Raw genomic sequence first — 24,713 nt, 5'->3', positions numbered from 1 at the left:
ATGTTTCTCCTGCAGCAGCAAGGCTTGTTCCTCTGTAGTGTCTGTCCATGTGGGGCTAAACATTCAGAAGTCTGATATTTCCTGACTGTTAGAATATCTGTGCCAGGCTTGGCTAAAGAGAAATCCTGCAAGAATTCCTTTCTCCAGTGCTCCAGGTGGTAACTGTGGATATTGCGGTAATCGCAAGGCTGGCTGAGAAAGGTCACTGTGAGGAAGTCTAAAATCTAGTTATATTGGCAAAGGAAGACTGTGTCAGATTTGCAATTCATGATGCAGAACGGTGTATGTTTTACAATTCATTGCTTAATATTGTGTATCTAGTCATCACGCACATACGTTGCAATTGATTTCATGCTGCTTTTCTATCAAGCAGGAGAAAAGCGAGCACAAGGGACCAGCTTACACTGAAATGAATACATAAAACATGAGTCACATATACATGTGTTTTGAAATCATTGCGGTATTTTGGCAGTAACCTAAGAAACTAGATAAATCCCACCCAATTAACTAACTAAAGAAAGAATTCACTGATAGAAAAAAACACTCCTCAAATTGTCTGTCAGTTCTAAAACCTCCCTGAACTTATTTTAAAAGAAGATGTAATTAGGGAAAACTAGAAAGTACAGCATTAACGTATATATAAAACAGGTATGGAAGGACAGCCTGCCTACACCACCTGAAAGCTACAGATGCACTAATCCAGCACTTCACACTTTCCAGCTCTGCACAGAGTCAGTGGCCCTGGACCCGAGCGGATTTACGTGGCTTTTTAGAGAGGCTGCTCACTGCAGACCCTTCTTCTCTCATTGCACTGTAGCCCAGGCGCTGGTTTCTGGCAATGGATGAGGTCCCCAGTGGCTGGACCTGCCCCACCTTGGCTGTCTCATGTTGTGCAGTTTGGTTTGCCGGGATGAGTTTGCTCCTTCCCCCGGTTGCAGTGAGGAACTAGGATGGCCAGTCAATCGCATGCAGAGTAGCTCAGAGTTCAAAATGTTTTAGAAAGCTTGATAAAGTTTTTGTGTATTTCACAACCATCAAGTTTCAGATTAGAGATGAGTCATTAAAAAAGAGTGTATTACTTGTACGCTTCTATCTAACAGAATTGTGCACACATCTCGGTAATTAGCCATAGGCACCCAAAATCACAGATGTAACCATGCATTAAATGGAGGATTGAACGCTCTGATTGAATCTTCCATTCACAATCACATTCCTTCTTGCTTAGATTTCAGAGCCTGTTGTCCAGATGGGCTTTGTTGGGTTCCTCATTAGTAGTTAATCAAAAGCTCCTGCTGTGAACTGCTTCACAGCCCTCCTGGCATCCTAGCTGCTTGGTACACATTCCTTGACTACACAGAGATGAAGGTGCAGGAGCTGAAGTAAATGCTTTATCTCCTTTATGAATCTGGCATAACTAAAGCAGCTTCCAAAACAAAACCACCTCAGGATGCATCAGTTATCTGACTTCCACGCACTGAGAGCAAAATTGGTCTTGAAATGTAGAAGTGGAAATACAGCCATGTGTTAATGGCAATGGTAGACAGCATAATACATTCGGAGATGAACTCACTGTTTTCTCTTTCCTTTCCAGATTTTGGCAATCATTTCCATCATGTTTATTGTACTATCTACAATTGCCTTGTCCCTTAACACACTTCCTGAACTACAAGGCGTGGATGAATTTGGACAGACCACAGATAATCCCCAACTTGCCCACGTGGAAGCGGTGTGCATCGCATGGTTTACAATGGAATACCTCTTGCGGTTCCTATCCTCACCTAAGAAATGGAAGTTTTTCAAAGGCCCGCTGAATGCTATTGATTTGCTAGCTATCTTACCGTACTATGTCACTATCTTCCTCACAGAATCCAACAAAAGTGTACTTCAGTTCCAAAACGTACGACGAGTGGTCCAAATATTTCGGATTATGAGGATACTCCGGATTCTAAAGCTCGCCCGGCACTCAACGGGTTTACAGTCCTTGGGATTTACACTGAGGAGGAGTTACAATGAGCTTGGATTACTCATCTTGTTTTTGGCCATGGGCATTATGATCTTTTCCAGTCTAGTGTTTTTTGCAGAAAAGGACGAGGATGATACAAAATTCAAGAGCATCCCAGCTTCTTTCTGGTGGGCAACAATCACCATGACAACAGTAGGCTATGGAGACATCTACCCCAAAACACTTTTAGGTAAAATAGTAGGAGGACTGTGCTGCATTGCTGGAGTGCTGGTGATTGCTCTTCCCATCCCAATTATTGTCAATAACTTCTCTGAGTTCTACAAAGAGCAGAAGAGGCAGGAGAAAGCCATTAAGCGCAGGGAAGCTCTTGAAAGGGCAAAAAGGAATGGCAGTATTGTTTCCATGAACATGAAGGATGCATTTGCCCGCAGTATAGAACTCATGGACATTGTGGTTGAAAAGAATGGAGAAAGCATAGCCAAAAAGGATAAAGTTCAGGACAATCATTTATCTCCCAGCAAATGGAAATGGACGAAGAGAACGCTCTCGGAAACTAGCTCTAGTAAATCTTTTGAAACTAAGGAACAAGGTTCTCCAGAAAAAGCCAGGTCGTCTTCAAGTCCCCAGCACCTAAATGTCCAACAGCTAGAGGACATGTATAACAAAATGGCAAAGACTCAGTCCCAGCCAAACCTTAATACTAAAGAGTCGAGTCAACCTGGAAAGCAAAAGGAAGAGCTGGAAATGGAAACCCTTCCCGGCCCTATGGTGCCCTTGCTGACGACTCGCACTGACGGGATCATTGACATGAGGAGCATGTCCAGCATCGACAGCTTCATCAGTTGCGCGGCGGAGTTCCCTGACTCTGGGAGGTTTTCCCACAGCCCGCTCGCTACCCTTCCCTGCAAAGGTGGCATCAACGTGATTCAGGAGCAGAGCAGGCCGGAGGGGAGCGGGGCCAGATTTGTGGAAATGAACCCAAGCTCTGAAGGCAGCCACCGTTCTGCTTTTTTCATAGAAAGCCCCAAAAGCTCCATAAAGGCCACTAACCCTCTAAAGCTACGATCTCTGAAAGTCAACTTCATGGAAGAGGACACCAGCACATTAGTACCAGCATCAAATGTACTGAGAATATATCCAGGCCCTCTCAAGAGCCAGGGAGCTGCTGCTGCCGCCACAGATTCTTCCCTACTCTCCGACAGATCTCTCATGAGCCCAGAAACCTCCATCTACACAACCGCGAGTGCGAGAACACCCCCAAAGTCACCAGAGACGCAGACAGCCATAGCATTCAACTTCCACGATGCTGGTATACACAAATATATAGATGCTGACACGGATGATGAAGGTCAGCTGCTCTACGATTCAAGCCCACCTGGAAATATGAGTCCCAAGTACAATGTTACAAACAGTGGCTATCTAAAGCAAAAGGACAATGTTTATAGAACAGAGAAGAATCATCTAGAAGCTGCTGCTTTACCCACCTCCCCTAAGCTGATAGGGCAAAACTGCATTTACTCTATGGAAGGTATCACTGGAAGAACCCAGGGCAATCAGGAGACCGTCAGACTAGAAAATCACATTTCCCCAGAAGTCCATGTATTACCAGGCAGCGGAGGACATGCTAACACACATGAGCAAAACATCTGAGATGGGCTCCAAAAGAACTTACTGAAAGTTTAAAGGAATGTCTTTACAGTCAACACACACAAAAAAAAAAAAAAAAAAAAAAAAAAAAAAAAAAAAAAAGAGCTTCTGCATGGCATGAACTTGGCTGAAACAAGCCACCTGTTTCTAAAAGTCTGGGGGAGGTCCAGTGTGGGTTTGTGAAAATGTCCTTCTCTGAAACAACTCTAAAGACGTTGCCCACATCAGTCAAAAATAAGGATTGCAAATCATGATCACACATTGATCTCCTTTCATGTTGTCCAGTGAAGCCAATGTGACCAAATATCCACCCATTCCCCTTGAACGCTAGAGCTCCTTTTGGAAATAGTAACATCAGATTTGCATTAGTTCCATAAAGGATGCCAAGGCAGCCAGATTTGAACTCTAGAATAAATTGTTGGGGTTGGTATAAAGCTATCAAAAACACAATGCTCACTGCTTCAGGGCAGCTGTTCCCCATCTACAGCTTTCTCTGATGGATATTATGTCTAAAGGTAACAGGGAACACTTACATTATTGGAAAAATCCAAGCAAAACCCATTTAAAACTAGTAACGGTCTAGAGAAACCAATTATTAAAATGCTCTGTGTGTGTTTAACAATACGATATCCTGTAGGACCTGATGTTTTCTTTTGAAATATCAGCAGGGTGAGTTGCACCACTTGTATCTAAGCCCAAACATCCCCTAGGACATAGTGAAACTTGCACTTACCCTCTGCTAAAAGCTGATCCCTGCCCCAGGGGCCAGCGCGTGGCCCTCAGGGGACCCACAGCCCACGCTGGGAAGGAGTGAAGGAGCCATGCAGAAGCAGGACTCTCCGGGGGCATCGCAGCCAGACCCTCTTCCCGGTGCTGGGGAGCGGAGGGCTGGAAGGAGAGCTCAGCTCTCGCCCTACCCTTCCATGGCCGGGGGGCGCTGGCTGCCCTGCCCCGTGGGGATGGCCGAGCGCGGTGGCGGGGATGCTGCGGCTGGCCCTGCGGTGCGTGCTGGGGGTACTGGGATGGCTCCGGCCTCCCCTTCCCGCCCGCACGCCGACCCCAGGCCTCAGCCAAAGGCTCGCCCTTGGCGTAGGAGAGGAACCGGTCGGTCTGAAGCTTTTTGCGCCCGAGCGGCGCAGTGAAAGATATGCAAGTGTTAAATAAATATGCAAAAAGAGGGATTCGTTAGCGACCCGCCCCGGGCCTGGCTGTGCTCTCTCTCGTGAGGAGGTCAGGCAGGAGAGGCTCCTGCAAAGCTGTGGCGTCAAGCAGCTGCGAGAGACAGGAGAATCAGGCCTGATGTTTTAATAACATCCAGTCATTTTTAAAGGAAACAAGAAAAAAAAAAAAAGAAAAAAAAAAAGAAAAAAAAAGAAAAAAAAAGATTTGACCATTTTAAATGAACAGAACTAGCAGCCACCAGCCTAGGTTTTTAAAATATTATTGTTTCAATAAAGTTATGTCAAATTGTGTAGGAAATAATTTGTCTTTGGTTTTTAATCTCGGGGGGGGAAAGCACTTTACGTTGACTTTTTGTTGTTGTTGTTGTGATGCTGGAGTAGGATAGCAGAGTGTAACAATCAAGCACTTTAACCAAGCACTATTTTAATTTGTGCCTCCTGTTGTGACCGTGATTTGTTACACGCCTGTAGCAAGTCACAACCTGTCCTGTGATAACTGTGATGGTAATCTTTTCTGTTGTTCTCTGTTTCTACTGTAAAAACTCAATTGTAAATAACTCTGTCAATGAGCGTTTCCTGACCTATTTCTGAGTACCTGCCGGGGTATGTGGCGATCTGCAGGCAGCAGGTCCGGGGACGTGCCGGGACACGGGACGTGGGAGCGGAGGTGCACAGGAGGGAGGAAGACCCCGAGCCGCTCGAGCCTGCTGCGTTTTGTTCCTTCCTATTGTAAAAAACAAAAACAAAACAAACAAAAAACAAAAACCACGTTGGTTAGTCCTGAATGTAAATGTCTGTCCGTCCAAGCTGTACAGTACTTCTGTCTGTAATCCGTAATAGTGAATGCAGCATGTACGGACAAAAGCAATAAGCACATATATGTTTTAGGAACTATTATGGGTTACGACGATAGCTTTGTTAGGTCTCTCCTTGGCACAAAACTGTACACGCGTTGGAGTTAACTCTGCTCAGCCGACCCCATCCCCGGGTGGCGGGACGCAGCCCGAGGTCCCCACTCAGAACTCACCCTTGCGCCCCAGCAAGGCAAGACCCTGAGGAAGGCGTGAGTAAGACCTGAGCCACCACCTCACGAATTAGCCCGCCGGCAGCGAAGGAGACCTCGTGCCATGCAAAGAGTGATGCGGGAGGTACTCAAAATAAGTTCAAGGCACCTACGTGCGCAAAAAATACTCTCCAGAGTATTTACACAGGGCCAATTCCTGAGGTTCGTTAGCTTTTACTCTGCCTCCACTCAGCCAAAACCACCGTTCCTCTGAGTGGGCTCTTTGCCTGGTGAAGGACTTTAGGATTTGGCCATAGTAAATACAAGTGTACTTAGAGGAACCAACGTATTGCTGAGATACTAGTTAAGATTGAGTCATCACAAAAAAGTAAAGTGACTTTCCAGCAGATAAGCTTTAAATACTGATTTATTCTGTGGCTTTCCGAGGCCATAGAGCGGCAACAAGAAATCTTAAAAAGAACAGTCTTAACATAATCTCTATGTTTCAGTGATCATTCATGTCTGCCATCAGCACAAATGTAAAAAGAAGAAAAATCAGGGAATTTTTTTTTGATAAAGTAAGTAATAGTGATTTCCAAGTTAAATATTTTTAGAGCTGATGCTTTCATGTGGAAAAAAAAGTCATATTTTACATATCACGAAAGTGAACGTATTTAAATATAGCCATATAGTGTAGTATTTACCACACTCTCATCCAAATTGATGTATTTGGTTTATAGATGGCACTGACAAAAATGTATAGATCAACAATTCTATCATTTTTTAACTGATAATCAACTGGTGCAACTCTCCTTGTAACCAAAGGCCCTCTGTCTGCCTTGTGTGATCACTCATGACACACACCTTATATCATCTATTTAGTCCTACCTTTAAAGTAGCATTTTATTGAGTCACTTTTGAAAGCCAAATTCAAAAGTATCATTAAAAATCTACCTTTTAAGTCTGAATAGCCAAAGTCCTATAGATTTCTTATAGAAAGCAAATAATTTAAAATTAAGCATATAATATGCTTGAAGAGCATTTCTTTCTTATTTGTGTATGAAGATGTAGCTCTCATTTTGTGCCCAGTCAAAAAGGAAGTATGTTTAATTTATTTTAATGAAATAAAGTCTGAATATGAAGTATGTATCTATATATGTGTGTGTGTGCATAATACACATATATATAATGTAAGCACTGGGAAATCTACTCTAACATAATGCTATGGTAGACTAAATCTGTACTCATTACAAAAGGAAAGGCAGTGCTTTGAAAACATAACGCTCATCAAATCCTATAGACACTAAAAAGACAATTTCATTTTATAGTTTGTTTGATACGTGTTTCCCAAAGCTCATAACAGTTGGGGAATATATGCAATATCTTTTGCATCGAGCTAAAGCGTGCAGTTTAATCACTGATATTTGGCATTCAGGTCTGCGAATTTACTGTGCATCATGTATCAAGCAAGCTGACAGAGTTTCACCTGCTGCTGCAGAAGACATCATATCTGAACGGACTATGTACGTGTGATGCCTGCACTTGCTTGTATCTTACGTCATCAACATCGTTTTTAATACATATATATAAAATATATATATATATATAATATATATATATGCGCGGAAGGAATGGGTGCAGTTTTCTTAACCAGGAGGCAAAGCTCCTTTGAGTTTTAGCCCTGAATAGAGGAAAACAGCAGTCACATTGCAGTAGATTTCTCAGTGCCTTTTCTTAGAAACTTCACCTAAGCACACTTACGGGGGAAAAAAGAAAAACCAAACCACGAAACAAAAGAGTCTCCTGTGAAATCCATATTTTTCTGAAAGGTTCGAGAGTCAATAAAGGTAGAAGAAGGAAAAATAAAAAAGAGGAAAAGAAAACCTGCGGAACGCACATTCCCTTCCTGAACATGCTGTGTGTCAAATGCCGGGGAATATCTGTCTGCGCAAGTCACACAGAAACACATCCGAGGCGGTCGGTTTCTTTGGCAACTATGGCTGTGATAAACTGTAGCCTTTTCTTCCCTTGCAGCTAATAAGATACACATTTCTAAGGAAAACAGTATTCTCTTCTGTAAAATTGTAATGTATTGTTAATATTTGTACCTATTGTATATTTATGTCTTGACAGAATTATGACTGGTACAGTTTATAGTAAATCACAAGGGTATTTAAAACTCATCGCAAAGACAAGGTTTCTAAAGCCAAGTTCTCTCTCTGTCGGTAAGCTCCACATTACCTGATCTCCAATAGTCTCTAACACCTCATTTTAAAGCGCATAGTAGAATTACTGAATAAAGTAGCCAAGCGATGGAGACCGTGTGGCACTGACGCCCTCCTGTGCAGCTCAGTCGGGAGCGGGATGGGGAGGGGAGCTTCCCTGGCGACCAAATTAGCTCCGATGTCTTCATGTTTGGTCTGTCACTTCTGCTTACGCTAATCAGACTGAACAAGTGTTACCTTAGGTTGCTTTAGGATCACCCACTTGGGGAGAATATGGCTTTAAATAGTTCTTGAATAAAGTACAGATGTTCTAGTTACCTCTGTACCTCCTGTTTGCCATTGTGTTGGCTTTATAAGTATCTGATGTATGGAAAAGTCATGTGACTTTCATGCATTCCAGAGTAGTCTATTTTTCTGTTCAGATTTAAAAAAAAAAATTATATATATATAAAAATATAAATATATATCTGTATTTTTAGCAAATTTATAATAGGGTAATCAAGTCAGATTTCTTCTTTTTGTATTACAGAATAATATATTAGATGCTTTCTTGGTGTTCATTTACATAGCTGATCCCTTAACCTTTTTGTTGTCATTTTTTTTCTTCTGTTCTGAAAAACACCTGCAACATCCCTCCTGGAAGTGCGTCTGCAAAAGGTCACTGAGTTTGTCTGATGTTGTCACATTTTTGTATTTTCCTGTTTGTGGTACTTAAAAATACCCAGGGACTGGCTATGGAAACCGAGGTGTTCCTTCTGAGAAACACAGCGTGGGCCAGGCTCTGCCCTCGGCTATGGCAGCGTAAATGTCAGCAAATGCCTCTGGCTTTAGTGTTAGCCACAGCCTGGACTTCAGTGGGTTTCCAGATTTACGTTGATTAAGCTCAGAGCATAAAGGAGAGAGAGAGGATTTGAATCTGATTGTCCTCATCACTATGGTGGAGTTGGGATAAGCATTGAAATTCAGGCTCTTATTTTAAGGCAGTGACCTGACAATGCTCAGGCAAAGCTCCCACCATCGGGGGAGCTTTTCCTGGGTTAAAACAGAAGGGTCAAGACTTTCATTTCCCACTGGGTTTTGGAACTTCTATTTTCAGCCCCAGACAAAATCAGGAAACAAGAAAAAATTATGGGGGAATGAAAAACCTGAATGTATACATTCAGAAAGGGACCGGATCTGGATTTTGTTATGGTAAAGTCCATCCGTACACCTGCTTACTTAATGATCTTCCTTGCTCCTTTATAGCTGTACCATCACATAAACTGAATAAAAAGTCCATGAGATAAACGTGTGTCCTGAAGCTATCTCATGGCTTGTTGAAGTCTAGCATGACAAAGAGCTTTGGACCAGCTCTGTAGCTCCGCACAAACATTTCCCTTTGAATCCACCCAGCAGTCTGGTCAGTGACCATGGGTTTTTCCAAAGATGGAGTTTCTGGTCCCATTTCCTTTTGTTTGCTTGTGTGGTTTTCTTATACGCCCACCACACGAGCCAATTAACTTGAAACAATTAATTTGGGAAACCGTGTGTTTCAGACAGTCCAGATACCACCCAAATGAACCGAATAACAACGAGATACAGTTCTGCATGTGGTGATGTGTCAGCAAGACCCATTCACACATGAAGGTCTTAAAAGTGGGTGGGATATTTCTTTTTTTGAAAGCAGTTAATGCAATAGCCTGCCATATCTGTCATTAACGATCACATAAATCCCTTCAAAAGGCACCTTCCATATCAGTAAGTTTGTTTGAGCATAATCAACAAAACCATAGAAAGCTTCTAGTCAGACTAGTCTTAAATTTGCCCCTGCAGGTAGCCCACCCACGACAGAAACGACCCAAATACCAACCAGCCCTTCAAAGAAGAGGCGGTTATTTTCCAGCATGTGTTTCACACCCCATGCTGATCAGATTTAGGCTCTTGCACTGAAACTTTGTCTTGGCCAGACAAGGGAAACCTTAGAAAAACTGAAAGTCTGCATTCAGGGTGTGTATCCCCTTCGTTGCTGGTGTTACCTAAGCCACAAATAAGTGTCCTTTGACACCAATGGTAGGGTGCCACAAGTGTTCCTATCTGTAAATACTACTCAGAATTTTGCTTTGCTTGATTCTGGCTTCATCGCACAAGAAGTTTTCAGTCTAGAGGCTTAGAAGAGAAAGCTTCACTTTATACCTAGAAATAATATTCTTGATATTCTGTAAGACTGAACAAGGACTAACCTTTGACATTTGTAAAGGGGTTTTTTTGCAAGGCTGTAGCAACACGACCGTCAAGAAAATAACAATCAGGCTAGGCTCAGTACAAAGACCCACCCAGACCAGAGCCTTGTGGAAGCCAGGGAGCCAAATTTGCATGAAATGCCAAATTCTTTGCTGCTGTAAGTAAAAGTCCATTGAGGTCAATGGAGCTGTGCCCCATTTAGCCCAGTAAAGAATTAGGACCCGTAGCTCTAAAAGCTAATGGCAAACAAAAGCTCTGAATGACCTCAGGGATGGAGGTGTCTCTCCACAGCACCTACAAGGAAACCAGTGGGGTGAGGGAATGGGAAATGGAGACAGGGAAAGGACAGAATACTTCAGGTATAAGGAGGATAATCACGTCATCCCAATGTTGACTGAGCATCCCTCCATGTCAGCTCACTCTTTGTGGGCTTGATGCTGCAAGTGGCACCCCAGACTTGCAGATAACTTGTCCCTGCAGCAGGACCACAAGCTCAGCCACACGGTTCAACAGTCTCAGCCCTCAATCCAGGGATTTTACTGATGCTGGGAGGACACCACCAGCAGATGGGCCATTGGTCACCTTTGTGTCACAGCCTCTGGTCCTATTGGTAATCTACATTTAAGACCATTTTAAGATTCATCAGTTCTTCTCTATCTCCATATTTCGTTTAGGAGCTCTGCCCTTTATGCCACTCTCCCTGTTATGTTTCACTGCCTCTAAGTATCATTAGCCGCATGTCGGCTCATGTGACCACTGGTATCTGTTCTGTTTATATCAGTTTTGTTGGCTTGTGGCAAAGACAAAGAACATTTTTTTTTCCCATTCTTTCTGGCTTTTTGGTGGTGGGTGCAGAAAATTGCTTTTGCATTGAAACATTCCCCACTGGTGTTGGGGGGGAGCAGCATCTCCATGTTACTTGGAACTTTGAAGCCATGATACTGCAATCAGAAAGGCCAGCCACAGCTACCAACCAAACTTGCTTTCCAAATAGATTAGCATTAAAAAAAGATACCCCAACTTACTTACTGCAGCACAATCCTGCTTTCTAATCAGGCCAGTGAAGCAGTTCCTGAATGGGGAGAAAACACTCGATGAGAAGCTGTTGCAAGTGCTGTTGATGTCAGTGCCATGCCCGCGGAAGGACGCTGGGGCAGTCCGTTGCTGTGCTGCACATCGCGGCTGCTCAGTGTTTGACAGGCCAGGGAACAGCTCAGGTCTCCCTTCTCCCAAAGCACAGGACAGGTGCTGCACCCGCAGAGCTCTGCCAGCTGCCGGACCCGCAGAGCAGCCCGCGAGCCCCGGGCGAGGGCTTCCCTGTTCCATCTCCAAAGCGGTGAGCATCCCTAGTCATTGAAGGATAAGCAAGCTGTGAGGTTCCCTTTAAAAGAAAAACGTCATGTTTAACAACAAATAAAAACTGGAAAAATGTAACTTTCCTGTGGCTCTTCTAGTACACGTAGATCAAATTGCTTTTGTAGCTGGAAATTGGAACTGACTGTGACCTGGCTTGAGAAAAGGCAGAACATGACAGGTTCCTCCATTGCCTTGCACCGCAGTTAGTCTTGAAGCTGCGCAATGGGGGAGCACTGGGGAACCCAGCCCAGCGTGTCTGTAGTGAAGGGCAGTGCCTCTTGGCCCAGCCCAGCAGATCCTGCACATCTTGCAGAATCTCTTCATTGGGTTATGTTGGATCGACCCAAGGGGCAACACGTCAGCAGGTGTTCTCTCCCCTTTTAAGCAATGTTTCAATACCCTGGCACTTTGGGGTGATTACAGCAACGTTAGCCATATACTAGTGTACTTAGAGTCTTACATTTTTTGTAACTTTGATTTAGTCATTCTTTGTTGAAGTTTATTGACCTCTCCAGTTGTTTCCGTAAACAAATTATTAAAAAAAAAAAGAAAAAAAATCAGTGTCTTTATATGCATGTAGTAGTATGAAACTGTGATCAATGTGTGACATTCAGAAACTGTACTGTCTTGTAAAATATGTCCAAATGTCTAAGGATTTTAAAGCAATGGTCCCTTACTACAGACTACAGAAATAAATAAAAAGGTATGGATAAAACCAAAGCCTTTATTTGCTCTGTTTCATGATCATATGTACTGGCCAAAAATATAACCACCATCAGCTGGCACTGAGTTTCTGCTTTAGCTCATTGCAGTTGACAGCAGGTTTAGGCAGATGCTATTTGCTCACGGGCACAGCCGTGATTCAGGAAAGCAGTGCTGGGCTGGACTCCTCCTGTTTTAAGCCTGACAGATTCAGTGCATGAACCTGTGGGCTTCAGTCCTCACCCTACACGGACAAAATCTACCCTCATCTGCCATAGCCATGTCCGGGCTCGGGGACCGGGGCATCTCCTGGCTTCTCTCTGTGTGTGCGCGATGCACGGGCAGATCCCTGTCACACGCAGCACCTGGAAATCGGCGTCTTCATCGTGCAGATGTGGAGAGAGATGCAGATGGGAGAACAGCCGAGGTTTGGAGACAAAGAGCTTTGGGTGTGAAAACTATACAAACAAGCTGCTTTGGCTGCTACTTGAGGCAAAAACTTGGGCTTTCTACTAGAGCCACCGTGGTTTTCTTCCCCATTAACTGAAGCAGTGGGATGGTTAAATTATGCAAGTCATCCGAGCAAACGTAATTCAAACTGCTCAGGAATATTTTCTTTAAGTTGATTACATCAGAATTTTTTTATACCGGAATGCAATTTCTGTAAGAGCCCTCAAAGCTCTAATCTGAACCCCCTGATTTATGGAGTCGTTAATTGATGGCCATTTAGAAATGTAAAAAGAACAAATAAGCACAGGTTTCTACCCAGACTGACAGCTTGCTTGTATGGTTCTGCACTCCACGCACCCTTACAGGTTCCTGCACATACAAATCAAATTAAAAACACCAAGTGCACAGTTCTACATCTTATTTTATACAGCCTCCACATTTCCAAATGGAAACCAAAAAGTTAAATGCACAAGTGGACAAATCTTAGGAAGTTCATGCATAGCATTTTAATGGCACATTTCTGTATTTGCTTGTGTTCATTTTCAGTTTAGTAAGGTCATTTTAAGGAAAATCTAAACGATCAGTTGGGTGTTTCTTAACAAGCAGTGGCAATGACATCTAATAAGATTAAGGCACTGAACCTGAAGGGAAGTTTACAAATGAAAAACTAGAAAGTGGAGAAATTCCTATAACATATGTCTTCCTCTTCCACTTTCTGCTAATGACTTTTCTTGTTATTTGCCTGCCAGCCTCAGCATGCAAGCTCCTGATTTATAATCCAGTATCTGTAATTATACTGTCCGAGGAGGTTTTCTTTATAAATTGATTTACTTTATCAAGTCGATTAAAATAATGCCTGTCTCCTGAGGCGTTGTGGTTCATTATTGTGTGCCAAATCTATGGCTATGAAATATTTTTGCCCTAGTTAACATAATCTACAGAAACTTGGCTTTGCTTTGCCTAAATCCTCTACCCCACAGCCCTTCGCCCGTTACTCACATGTGCTTTACACCAAGCCAATGCAAAAGTAAACCCCAAGGCACAAGCTCCGTGTGGGCAGCAGGCTCCCTCCCAGTCCTCAGCACCAGCGGCAGCTCAGCACCTGCTCAGCACCAGCCACAGCCTTACTTCAGGCACCAGCTGCCAACTGTTACCAGGGCCAACATCAGTAGATTTACTTATCTACCAACAACATAAAGCATTTTCCAAACTTTATACAGATTAATGAAATGCAGCAGCTTTTTCACTTTTCTAGTCTCCTCTCCTTCACCTATTCCAGCCCACGTCCTCAGGCAATCTCTCCTCTGCATCCATCAGCGATAACTTCACTAAATCTTCCTTCCCACCTGGATGCATTTTCCTGTGATTCTTCTTAATTAAGCCAAACTAGGCTCTTTTTGGTTGCTTTGTTACACACCCTCCTCTAAACCACCTACAAAACCCCTGTTTCTGTCTTCCAAACACCCAGACCAAGCCGATGTCTGCCTCGCACCAAGCTGGACAACAGCCAATAATCCCAAAGGTTAACGAAACAAAACCATCTGGCGAGGGCATGAACACCCCGAGCCAGGGCACAGGAGCCCCAGCGCTGCCCCCCCAGCGCTGGTGGGGCTCATCCAGCCCTCGCCATCCCCCCATAGGGCAGAGCAAGCCAAGGTGAGCGGCGCAGCTGGGAGGGCACAGGCGGGGAGTGCAGGCAGGCAGCGCAGGCAGGCAGCGCAGGCAGGGAGCGCAGGCAGCCCCCACGGGTGCCCAGGCACCCACCGCTGGGCTGCACCGGCTGCCTCCACTGCCCGACACCACGGCACTGCGCTGTGCTCTGCGTCACGCCATCATACACGTGTCAAACACGTAGCAGGGAACCATCTGGCAAGGGCGTGCTGGGCTCCGTTTGGCCACGGGCACTTCATTGTGTTACTTTTAATTCTCTCTTTAGCAAAGCTGGTGGAGTTTTTCCAGAGTGTAACTTGGCGTGCGGTGCCGGGAGCTGGGCTGCTGCAAGTACAGATGGTGCCGCATGGCCCTCGCTCCTACAGATGTCACTGCCTTCTCCTGGGACATTTCTGCTCCCACACACTAGCGTATTGTGGCACTAAACCCAAGGAGGATGTTCAGGTATTTCAGCACAGATGAACATGAGGAAAGGTTCAGCTTTTCCATATATTCTGATCATTTCAAAAGAGTCAGTAACAATTTAAATAATTTACAAGGGGGTTTTTGGTAGGAAAATCTCTGCTTATAAAATATAAATTAGATTTTGCCATACTGCCTCTTTGTACATACCTTCCTTCCTACTTTCCACAAGGAAATTTAGCTACTGAGATGTGACATCATTATTATTCAGCAAGCAAGAGCATTTAGAGGTAACTTTGCCCCAGAGTATCATCTGCAACCATCCAGGCAGAAGCTGAGACCGATGTGTTACAGCAATGAAAGTTTGCGGTTTCTGCTTAGAAACACAAGCACTAAGCATTAACCTTAGCTTTGGAAAATAAGAGCAAATTTGTGCAACGTGACATGATAGAATTTAATCCCTATATAATTAAACAATGAACCCACATCTCTAATCTAAAGGTAGGTTTATATTTAGATATTCCCAATGCCATTTTTATAATGTTAGCTGACACGGTTAACAATAATTGAAGGTAAAATGAATTGGTCGATGTGCTGAACATAAGAAATACATAATGTAAAATGCTGGTTTCATGTCTTGATGATAATTAGTCTTAAAATGAACTGCACGGTGATGCAGCTTCTAGCACTCTCCTGAACGGTGGAGAGGCAAACACTAGGGGACAGTGAGATGAAGACTGATCCAGGCATGAGAAAGCGTAAACGTAATTTATTTAGCAAAAATGAATTCCCATAGACATTCATGGTCTAGTTTTACTCTTTTTTTACAGGCAGATTTAATGGGCAGATGATAAAATAAATTTGAGACATTATTTTCTGAACCAGACATGAGACATAGGGAGATGGGTTAGTGGTGGACTTGGCAGTGCTGGGTTAATGATTGGACTTGATCTTAAAGGTCTTTTCCAACCTAAACAATTCTATGGTTCTATAAGAGACTGACAAAGCCAAAAAAAGCCTTAAAAATTTAAGTCCCCCAAGTGCAGGAGCCTGAGACAGAGCTTATCAAATACCTACAACGCTACACAAGTGTGTGCTTACCTTCCGAGCCTGTGGTAACACCTAGTGCTTGTGTGGCTGTGCAGAACTGCCACCTTTCGTTGGTGTGACCCTGTCACAGCCAGCATGGTGTGCATGACACCAGGCGTCTGGCTGACCTGTAGAGGAAAGTCACTGCAGCCATGCCAAGGAGGCCAACAGACCACAGGGTTTACCACCCTACCTGGGAGCCCCGGGCTCCTGCAACCCCAGCATGGCCCCTCAGGCAACACGATGCAGGAAAATGCAAGAAACAAATCCCAAGAGAGTGGCTGGATCTCTCTCGGCTTTGTTAAAGCAGGGGAAGATGTTCTCTTCTCTAGCCTTGATGGCTAATGTCCAACTTCGTACGATGGAAACGAGGGTCTGGGAAGGACATGCCACTCCTGCTGTGGCCAGGTCACTCATTCGCATCGTTATGTAAATGTGCAATCTGCTTGTCATTAGGACCCGAGCACTACCCTGGGCCATCCACAGGGCCCCGTTCCACCTTCCAGATGAGTGTGGCTTACCAGCCTCAGGTCAGCTGGGTGCTGCCCACCCCGCTAGTGGGGACGTCTGGATGTCCCAGGAGCTCCAAAGGTTTTAAACACTCTATATGGCAACTAAATGGAATAGAAAAAATCGCAGTACAAAAGAAAGAACAAGTTAGAAGGTATATCAACCCTTTGGCTAATGGTATAAAGCAAAAATGATTCATTCTCCTCCACAAATAGAGTAGCACATAAGTTGTCCTGTGTGGCTTTTTCTTATGCATCTTCCCCAAACAGCCAGTGCTGACCAGCTGGGCCAGGTAAGGGGAAGAAGTCTGAGTCTGATGTGTTACAGCAACTACACCCAAACACCTAAATACAAGCTCCTAGCAAATAATGAGGCCGTAACTTTAACTCTGTTTTGTTCTCTTTGTTTGTTTGGGTTTTTTTATTAGTCATTAAAAGCCATCCGGCTGTTGGAAGACAGCTATTGAGTGCTATCTCATAGTAAACAAAAAATATGACCACTTTCTGAAGGTCTAATTGACCAGAAGGATCTGCGGTTTTCTCTATTGATTCGCTTTTCACATCAGCAGCATTGGTTTCCACTAACAATTTCTAGCAAACAAATATTTTTGAGGCATTTCAGTATGGAGTAGGATGGCTGCGTGGAAAAAGCAGACCACCAGCTGCTCCACTGGGAATCCAGCAAAAAAGGAACAGTTGATTTCCTTTTAATATAAATGAGCTTGTTAGCTGGGTTGACTTCAGACTGAGTTCAGCAGTTCAGAGCCTCTATTCCAGGAAATATAGAAATTATATAACAAAAATTGAGAGAAAGTGGAGGACTGAATTTGCAAGTGCCTGTTTCCCCACTAAATGCTTTTGACATTCTGGTGTCAGGGTGGATGAATGGAAGCTGAGGTGGGATACTCTGCGGACTGGACCACCCCCAGAGCTGTAGGAAGATATTATAGACATACTGGGGTACTTAAAGAGGATTTCCAGGACACCAAGCGCCCCATACTGCGTTGCAGTTTTCTTAATATATATGCCCACATCATGAATAGTTTGTGCAATTGATGCCCTCACAGAGTTCCAGAATAAACTCGCTTGTACAGCACTTCTTGGACTTTTTTATGTAAAGCCGAAAGCTTTAAGGATAGGCGATTTCCATCGGTGCTGCTATTATGAGCTTCTAGGATGACTTGATGGCTCTGGCATAATGCTGAGGCCTGAGAATGCCTGAGCGCTGGTCCTATATTTAACTCTGACCCTCTGTTCCTGAGCATCCTTCCATGGGGAGAAAACACGTACCTATTTCATAAGAGTAATTTATGTGATCTGAGAACTACATAGTGTGTTTGGCAAGATAATTAAAAGTGCAGTACCAGGTAGGAATATGGTTTCATGGGAAAAAAAATACAGTGAGGAAGAATAAATAAAAATATTTTAATTTTTGCCATCTCTTATGTTATTCAGGAATTGTTTTTCTGATTTTATTCCCTAGCCGTTTTGTCAGGGAATAAAATCAGACAGCTCTCTCTCGTTCTTGCTCAATTGCTCTTTTTCATCCTGCTCCCAGAACATTTACCCCGGTTCTTAAACAGACACCTTGCCCTCCTATAAATAGTATGCTTCAGTACACACTGTGCAGCTCACCTGCAAAGCGACTCCACTGCCGACTGCGGAGCTGTATGGGAAGAAGAGACGGCTTTGACAGCAAATCAAGCATGTGAAAGTTAGAGAGCACCAGCACAGCAGTCGTGCCTTCGCCTGCTCTTGCAGCTGCTGGGCATGGCTGGGGGCAGGCTGCGGCGGCCGCGCTCCAGCATAAAGCATGAGCAAATCCATGACAGTGCAGGAATCGCACAGATCGGATATGTTCTGAAATTCAGGATTTGTATTTTGCAAGTTCGGTAACAGCCAGGTCCCCAAATGGGTAGGGGGGTGGGATTTTTTTCTCCCCTCTGGACACACAGAGCTGCCTGTGAGCCCCTGTTCAGAACAGTTTCCCTTCCACAGCCACTGTCCCAGCTGGTTTTATGTCCAGCATCCCCCAAGCACTCACTGAGAACATGAAATGTGTTTTCTTTAGCCTTTTCACAGTCTCTGGACTCTGAGAGACTATGTGTTTGCTTTGCCACCTCACAGGGACGAGCGTTACGCTGCGTGCTAGCAACACCCTGTGGCCTCCCCATGGCGGGGAGCGAGTGGAGCCCTGCCACACTGTCACCCCACGCCTGGCTCACATCACCCCGGCCCACGTCAGAGGCTGTGGATCACACCACAACAACCTCCTGGCATACATCCCCCCCCCAGCTGGTGCCCGGTCCCTGCGCGCACTGCGAAGTCACAAACTGCTTCACAGAGGAGAATTCTGAATGGCCAAAACAGGACCCCAGAGACACTGGGTGTCTATGCCAGGAGGGACTGGGGGGATTCCCAGGGGCAGGATTACAGACCTCCAGCTCCCAGGCTGCTGTCTTAAATATTAAGCATTCTTCCAGGAGGGGGAACCTAAAAAACCCTATATTGGAATAACGAGCCCACGTTCTGGACATAGTAAGTCCATCTCCCCTATTGAATCTCCCTTACTCTGTCTCCCTTCTGAGAATAATCTCTCCAAAGCCTTGCAAAAGCTTTTTTCAATATCATTCTCTGCCTGAAACAAGCGTTTTCTCCACCACGGGTGAAAAAGCTGGGTGCCTCTCTTTTCCTGGCTGTTACTTAAGGTATAAGATCCATATCCCTACCACAAACCATGCTGGGACATCTAATTGGGTTTTCCTCCCACTGTAACTCCCTCTACCATCTGTTTCTCTTTTTCTCTTGGATGACACATCCCTCAGTCACCGAGCAGTGCCACTGGGATGGCAACCCAACCCTGGAACCTCACCAGAGCAGCACCGTCCCTCCTCCCCGTGCCCCCGGCAGCCACGAGCCTCAGCTCCAGCTGCCAGGTGGGACTTCAGATCACCACCTCACCCTCTGGGGACAGGCAGTATTCCAGTCCAGCTCCTGGCTGGATTTTAACTCCGGCTTGGCCACAGGGTTTCTTTGGGAAGGAGGCAGAAACCCTGGTGTCCCTGAAGCCCAGAGCAAAACCTGCATCGCTCTCAGCAGGGCTGGGGTCCCATCCCGCGTTTGCAGATAGCAGCAGAGCTGTTTGACCTCTGACACAACGATATTTTCTGCTTAGCTTGAAAGCACCACTGGGCTTACAGCAACCAGAAACACCCCGGCACTAACGAAGGGCTCTGAAGTCTCTCTGTTGAGCTAATTGGTTGCCCCAGGCTTCAGTAGGATCTGGCCACTGTTCTCCGCTGCTGCATCTGAGGAGATCACTAAACTGTCAGAAACATGGCTACTTCTTCTGGCCTCTTTCCAGACCCCCAGTCACGTTAGAGTTGAGCTACTGCAAATGAAAATACATTAGAATTTTAAATCAGTACATAAGTGATGCTTGCTCATTGGGAACTTGAAGTTAATGTTGCCTGCAGCTATTACTAGTTTTCAGAAATAGTTCATTAGCTGAAAAAGAACCTTGTTTCATGTCTCAGGAGATGAAACAAAAAATTAGCTACTTTACCTTTATTGTTAATTCCTTCCTTCCCATCTCCTTCAGCATCCTCCCCTTTCCAGGCTGCAAAGCAGAGACATGGAGCAGTAAGGCCAGAGACCACAAAGACACCTTTCAGACGAGCTCTTGGCTGGGTACCATAAGATGGTACCTTCCCCTGGTGATGCTATACTCATGCACAGGGTTTTCTGAGCGGGGTTTCTGCCAGTCCCTACCTAAGAGAAGAGCAGTTGGTCACTCTCGGTGGTGGCCTCTGGCTGCCCCGGGCACGCTCAGCATAGCTCCATGGCTGAATACAAAAAGGCTCCTGTTCCGCTAAAGCCAGACTCCCCCTGACACACAGCTTAGCCCCGGGGACCAAGGTAGAGGAACTTTTTTTACCTGTAGCAACTCTAACAACTCAGTTTTTCATAGGGTGAAAAAGGCTCCAGGAAGATGATTTTTTTTCTCTGCACTTCAGCTCCTCTGCTTTTGATCCCAGAAGAAAAGCAACACACGTAAATGAACGATAGAGGGAGAGAGTTTTGTAGATTTTCTTTCAAAGAAAATACACCAGCAGCTGAAGTCAAGTCCTCTTGGTTACTCCATCAAAAATGTTTTGTTCAACCTCATAATGCCTGAGGAATGTGAAACCTGATTTCTTGCAATTTCAGGGCTCCGAAAAATTTAAGGTCTTTCTGAAAGCCACGAAGAGCAGCAAAGAGCTTTCTGCTGGGCTATCCCTGCACCTACCCAGGGTGCTCCCTGCAAGCCCAGGCGAACCTCCCTCTTTCTGCACAGGAGGGGCACAGCTGTCTGAAGCCATCCCTGCCCAAGCAAGGGAAGGAAACAGCCACCCTGAGTCCAACAGAGGACGCATGTTTTCACCCAGGTGTCTCTCTCACACACATCTCAGCTTTGCTGACAAATTCAAGGAGCATCCTTTTTCCCAGGACACGGGGTCGCTTTAACATGTAAGCGAAACAAGACAAAGATGTGAGTGGTTTGCTTATTGTCCTGGAGAACACTTGGCTGAAGTGATCATCTCTAGAAAACCTAATACACTTGATGCCATCTGCAGATGGCACCATCGCGTGCTGCTTTCTGGACCCATCATACCTCCATCTCAGGGAGAGGCAGCACCGGGGGGAAACAGATCTGGCAAAGACGCCTCTGCTCTTTTTTGGTGGGTGCCCACCCACATGCCCAGGTGCTCCCGCATTCAGGCTGCCTGTCCCGAGCTCTGTGTGCTGCTTCATGCTCCCGTTTCTCCCTCCAGATGCAGCAGCTGTGTCAGGTGGCATCTAGAAGGGAACTCATTTTTTCTCCTTAGCGGTTTGATACCAAAATTAGATTGGGTTCAATTGCTGGGACATTACCACCTGTGCTAATAGCCAAAATTGCTTTCAAAGATAGACTGCAGTGGTTTGAATCTGAAGAAAGATTGCTGTCCCTTTTAATTACATTTTCTGTCCATAATGAGACAATTATAAGCATTTCAATAGCTCCCAGTCACAGGAGAAAAAGGCAGCCCCACCTCCCCCCTTCTCCTTCCCCTCCCACCCACTAATTTCTTTGAGCAATTCACAAGTGTGTCATGTATATTCATCTCCATTCTGGCAGGGATCCTAGCAGCACTCAGCTCACCCAGAGCATCCTCATGTAGCCACTGCACTACTCCAGCTGTTGTGCTTGAGGACCAAACTCCCGTTTCAGTGACCCTCAGTGGGCAGCACGTGTGTAAAGAACAGCTGCACCCCACCTACTCACCCCTCTTTTTCACTTTAGGTATTTTTTTTTACCAATCCAGAGTGTTGAAATCAAAGATTTCATTCATATATGGAGAGAGAAAGGGAGAATATTGTCTCAAAAATAAAACCTATCAGGAACACAGAAGCGGGCACGCCAGACCCGCACCGGGCTATCTGCTCCAGTGATCTTCTCACAAAGGTCAGCAGCTTCAGTGCTGGAAATGTTGCTGGAAAATAAGTTGTTAGCTCAGGTTTGTGCTACATTGAATCTGAGCACTGGAGGTCTGATTCCTTCCAGCTAGAAATCCTTTCACCTCTTGAAACCTCAGCCTTTTAATCTGAAGTAGCATCAAATGTTACTGTACAATTGCATAGCACTGCAAATAAATACTGCATTTAACATACCGATGTAATGAAGTACAAACCTCTGGTCAAGAATAAGAGTTTATTTAAGGCAATATAAAGATACTGCCATTCATCCAGGGTTCTTGTACCCTACAAATCAGGCTGCTGCAGAAGCAGGTTAAATTTAAAGGCTTCCCCATATGCAGGCTGCCATGATACTGCTTTGCAGAGTCACAGGGCATCTTAAATGAACAATGAATATGCTCCTGCTTCCCATGGGTCTACCTCAAAGGTCCCAGTTAATCAGGCCCAGCTGAACACGTGAGGTGGGGGGTGTTTTCCACACGTATTCACGAAGCCTTTGCAAAAAGTTGGAGAAATTCAAAGGAGGAGGAGAGTTTCAGGTGAAATCTGTAATAAGAAGCTTTATTAACCCAGAGAGACAAAAGAACCTTAAAAAGCAAGAGCTGATCAGGGTCTTCCCTGTGTGCTGAGTCCCTTTCCTCAGCCCCAGGGTTTCCAAAGGCCAAACAAGCCCTTAATCTTCACATCCCCTGATACATCCCCAGCCATCCCCAAGATCTTGCATTACCTCCCTGACAGTGGGGTCAGCAGCCTAACTGTACAAAAGGGAAAACAAGTATAATACACTTGTTGGCTGGGTGCTACCAGCTATTTCGGAACTGGAATATATTGAAATATTAGGGACCTCAGCTGTCTGGTTACAGCAGATTGCATGGCCCTGCATTGGGTGCACAGAGAAAAAAGAAACCCTTCTAGGAAAGCAGCTACACCTAGCAGTGGGACCTTCAAAGGAATGCAAGAGTTATTTATTTGTGGTGATACATCTACACATATACCATGGTATCTACAGCCATTTGTGGTGTACATCTACACATATACCATGGTATCTACAGCCACATGGGCCGATGCCAGGGGAGCAGACAGCAGGGAAAGCAGGAGGAAGAGTGAAAACAAGACCAAACATTAAGCCTGGAGTGGGAGCAAAGAGTGAGTCAGAAGCTCCCGGGATGCCCGTGCAGCCCTGTGCCACTCTGCCCTGGAGCCCCTCGTGCCCCGCACACCACAGGCAAGATGCACAGTTCATGTGGCTGCAAACATTACCTGCACTTGGGACTTCTCCACTGAGATACCCTCAGGATTAGTGTTGCTGACTTTGTGATGCTGAGAGACCAGGGAACAAAGAGCTGGGACTCCTGGAAACGATGAATTTCCAACCAAGCTGGAGGGCTCAGCTGATCTTCAAACCAAAATCATCTCCTTTACTTTTTTTTTTTTTTTTTTTTTTGTACAGCTTCTAGAAAATAAGTCTGAAAAGATTTGCTAGGGTTCAGAGCTCTCCAGCTACAGCTCTGATGCGACAAAAACTGCATATTAAACAGTTCCCATCAAAAACCCCAAGCGGTGAGGACTAGGCAGTTGTGTAAAACTCTTAACAACAGCCTGTCCATGGGGAAACCCCTGTGAGCCAGCGAGAGCGAGGTCTTACCATCCACCCAGTTAAACATGAATCATTGCTTCTGATTAAAGATGATCTTCCCAGTACTTTTCTACCTCAACCATGCTGTTTTGACATACTAGTTCAAGAGCTGTCACTTTAATTGTAAGAATGGGTGGTGATGCAGAAAACCAGCAGTAGCAGCAACAACAACAACAACAAAAAATATTACAAATTCCCAACTCATAAAAGCAGAGCTTTAATGAGATTAGTGGAGACGGCTGGAGGGGGTTGCACGCTGTATATATATGCAGGACGAAATGAGCATGCCGCCTGCATCCAGAGCATCTCGCTGAGGGACTCAGCCCTTCACAAAAATGGTGAAGTTTACAACCCCCCCTTTGACAGCTGAGAAGATGAAACGGAGAAGAGAAGAGCTGCAGTCTCAGAGGCATGCAGGAGACCAGAGGCTGAACAGGAATCAGGGTCCATGTCTCTGTGCTGTGCTGCAGCTGGCAGCACTTGTGAGACATCGAATTGCGGAGGCTGATGTCAAATTATTGACGTTTCCAGCTAAGGCAGCAGGTAGCAATAATCAAGATTTGCTACTCAAACTTTTCTGGGGAGTTGTTCTCGTCAAAGGAAATGGCTTCTTACTAGAAATAAACTTTCAATCTCCATTTGCCCTTCAGATTTCCTTCAAGTTGTTCATGTTTTTATTTAAGAAAGTCTTCACAGGCACCAAAACTACCCAGTTTGTTTAACACCTTTCAAGTTGACCGAAGATTGTGGTTTGGGGAGGGGAAAAAAAAAAAAAAAAAGCCTTGATTTTGAGACTTGCATTTAGCAAGAAATGAAAAACATGCATTCTCACCAACCTTTCTCACTTAGAAAAACCTCCTCAACAACTTCTATCCAATCCTGCTTCCTAAAAAAAAAAAAAAAAAAAAAAAAAAAGAGATGAGAAATAGAAGTGCTCTGTGCCCCCCAGCAAAGCTCTGGGGTTTCACAGCTTACCCATTGGCCACCATGACCCACCACTTGTTTTACAATCGAGTGACCCCCATGACTTTGGGCAGAGAGCACCCAACAAGATCAGCGACCCCGGGACTCTAAAGCCAGACCTGTTACCTGCATGAATGAGCTGGGGGAGGAAAAAAAACCACCCAGGGGCACTCACAGCAATGAGTTTGTGATGCCAGGGC

General features: G+C 44.9%; 1 protein-coding gene across 1 annotated transcript in view; it reads left to right on the top strand.

Moving 5' to 3' along the window:
* The window catches only part of KCNB1 (potassium voltage-gated channel subfamily B member 1), a 147,676-nt gene extending 123,200 nt beyond the window's left edge, over positions 1 to 24,476 (top strand). The window contains exon 3 of the mRNA XM_080404592.1: positions 1,592 to 24,476. Coding sequence (XP_080260718.1) covers positions 1,592 to 3,613 — 2,022 coding nt within the window. The 3' untranslated portion in view covers positions 3,614 to 24,476. The remainder of the gene's footprint in view (positions 1 to 1,591) is intronic.
* The last annotated feature ends 237 nt before the right edge of the window (positions 24,477 to 24,713 follow it).

This window comes from Falco punctatus, assembly GCF_963210335.1.
Source record: "Falco punctatus genome assembly, chromosome: 10".
In the NCBI taxonomy this organism is placed as follows: domain Eukaryota; kingdom Metazoa; phylum Chordata; class Aves; order Falconiformes; family Falconidae; genus Falco; species Falco punctatus.
The sequence above is the reverse complement of the archived record's forward strand: the minus strand, read 5'-3'. Positions and strand labels throughout refer to the sequence as shown.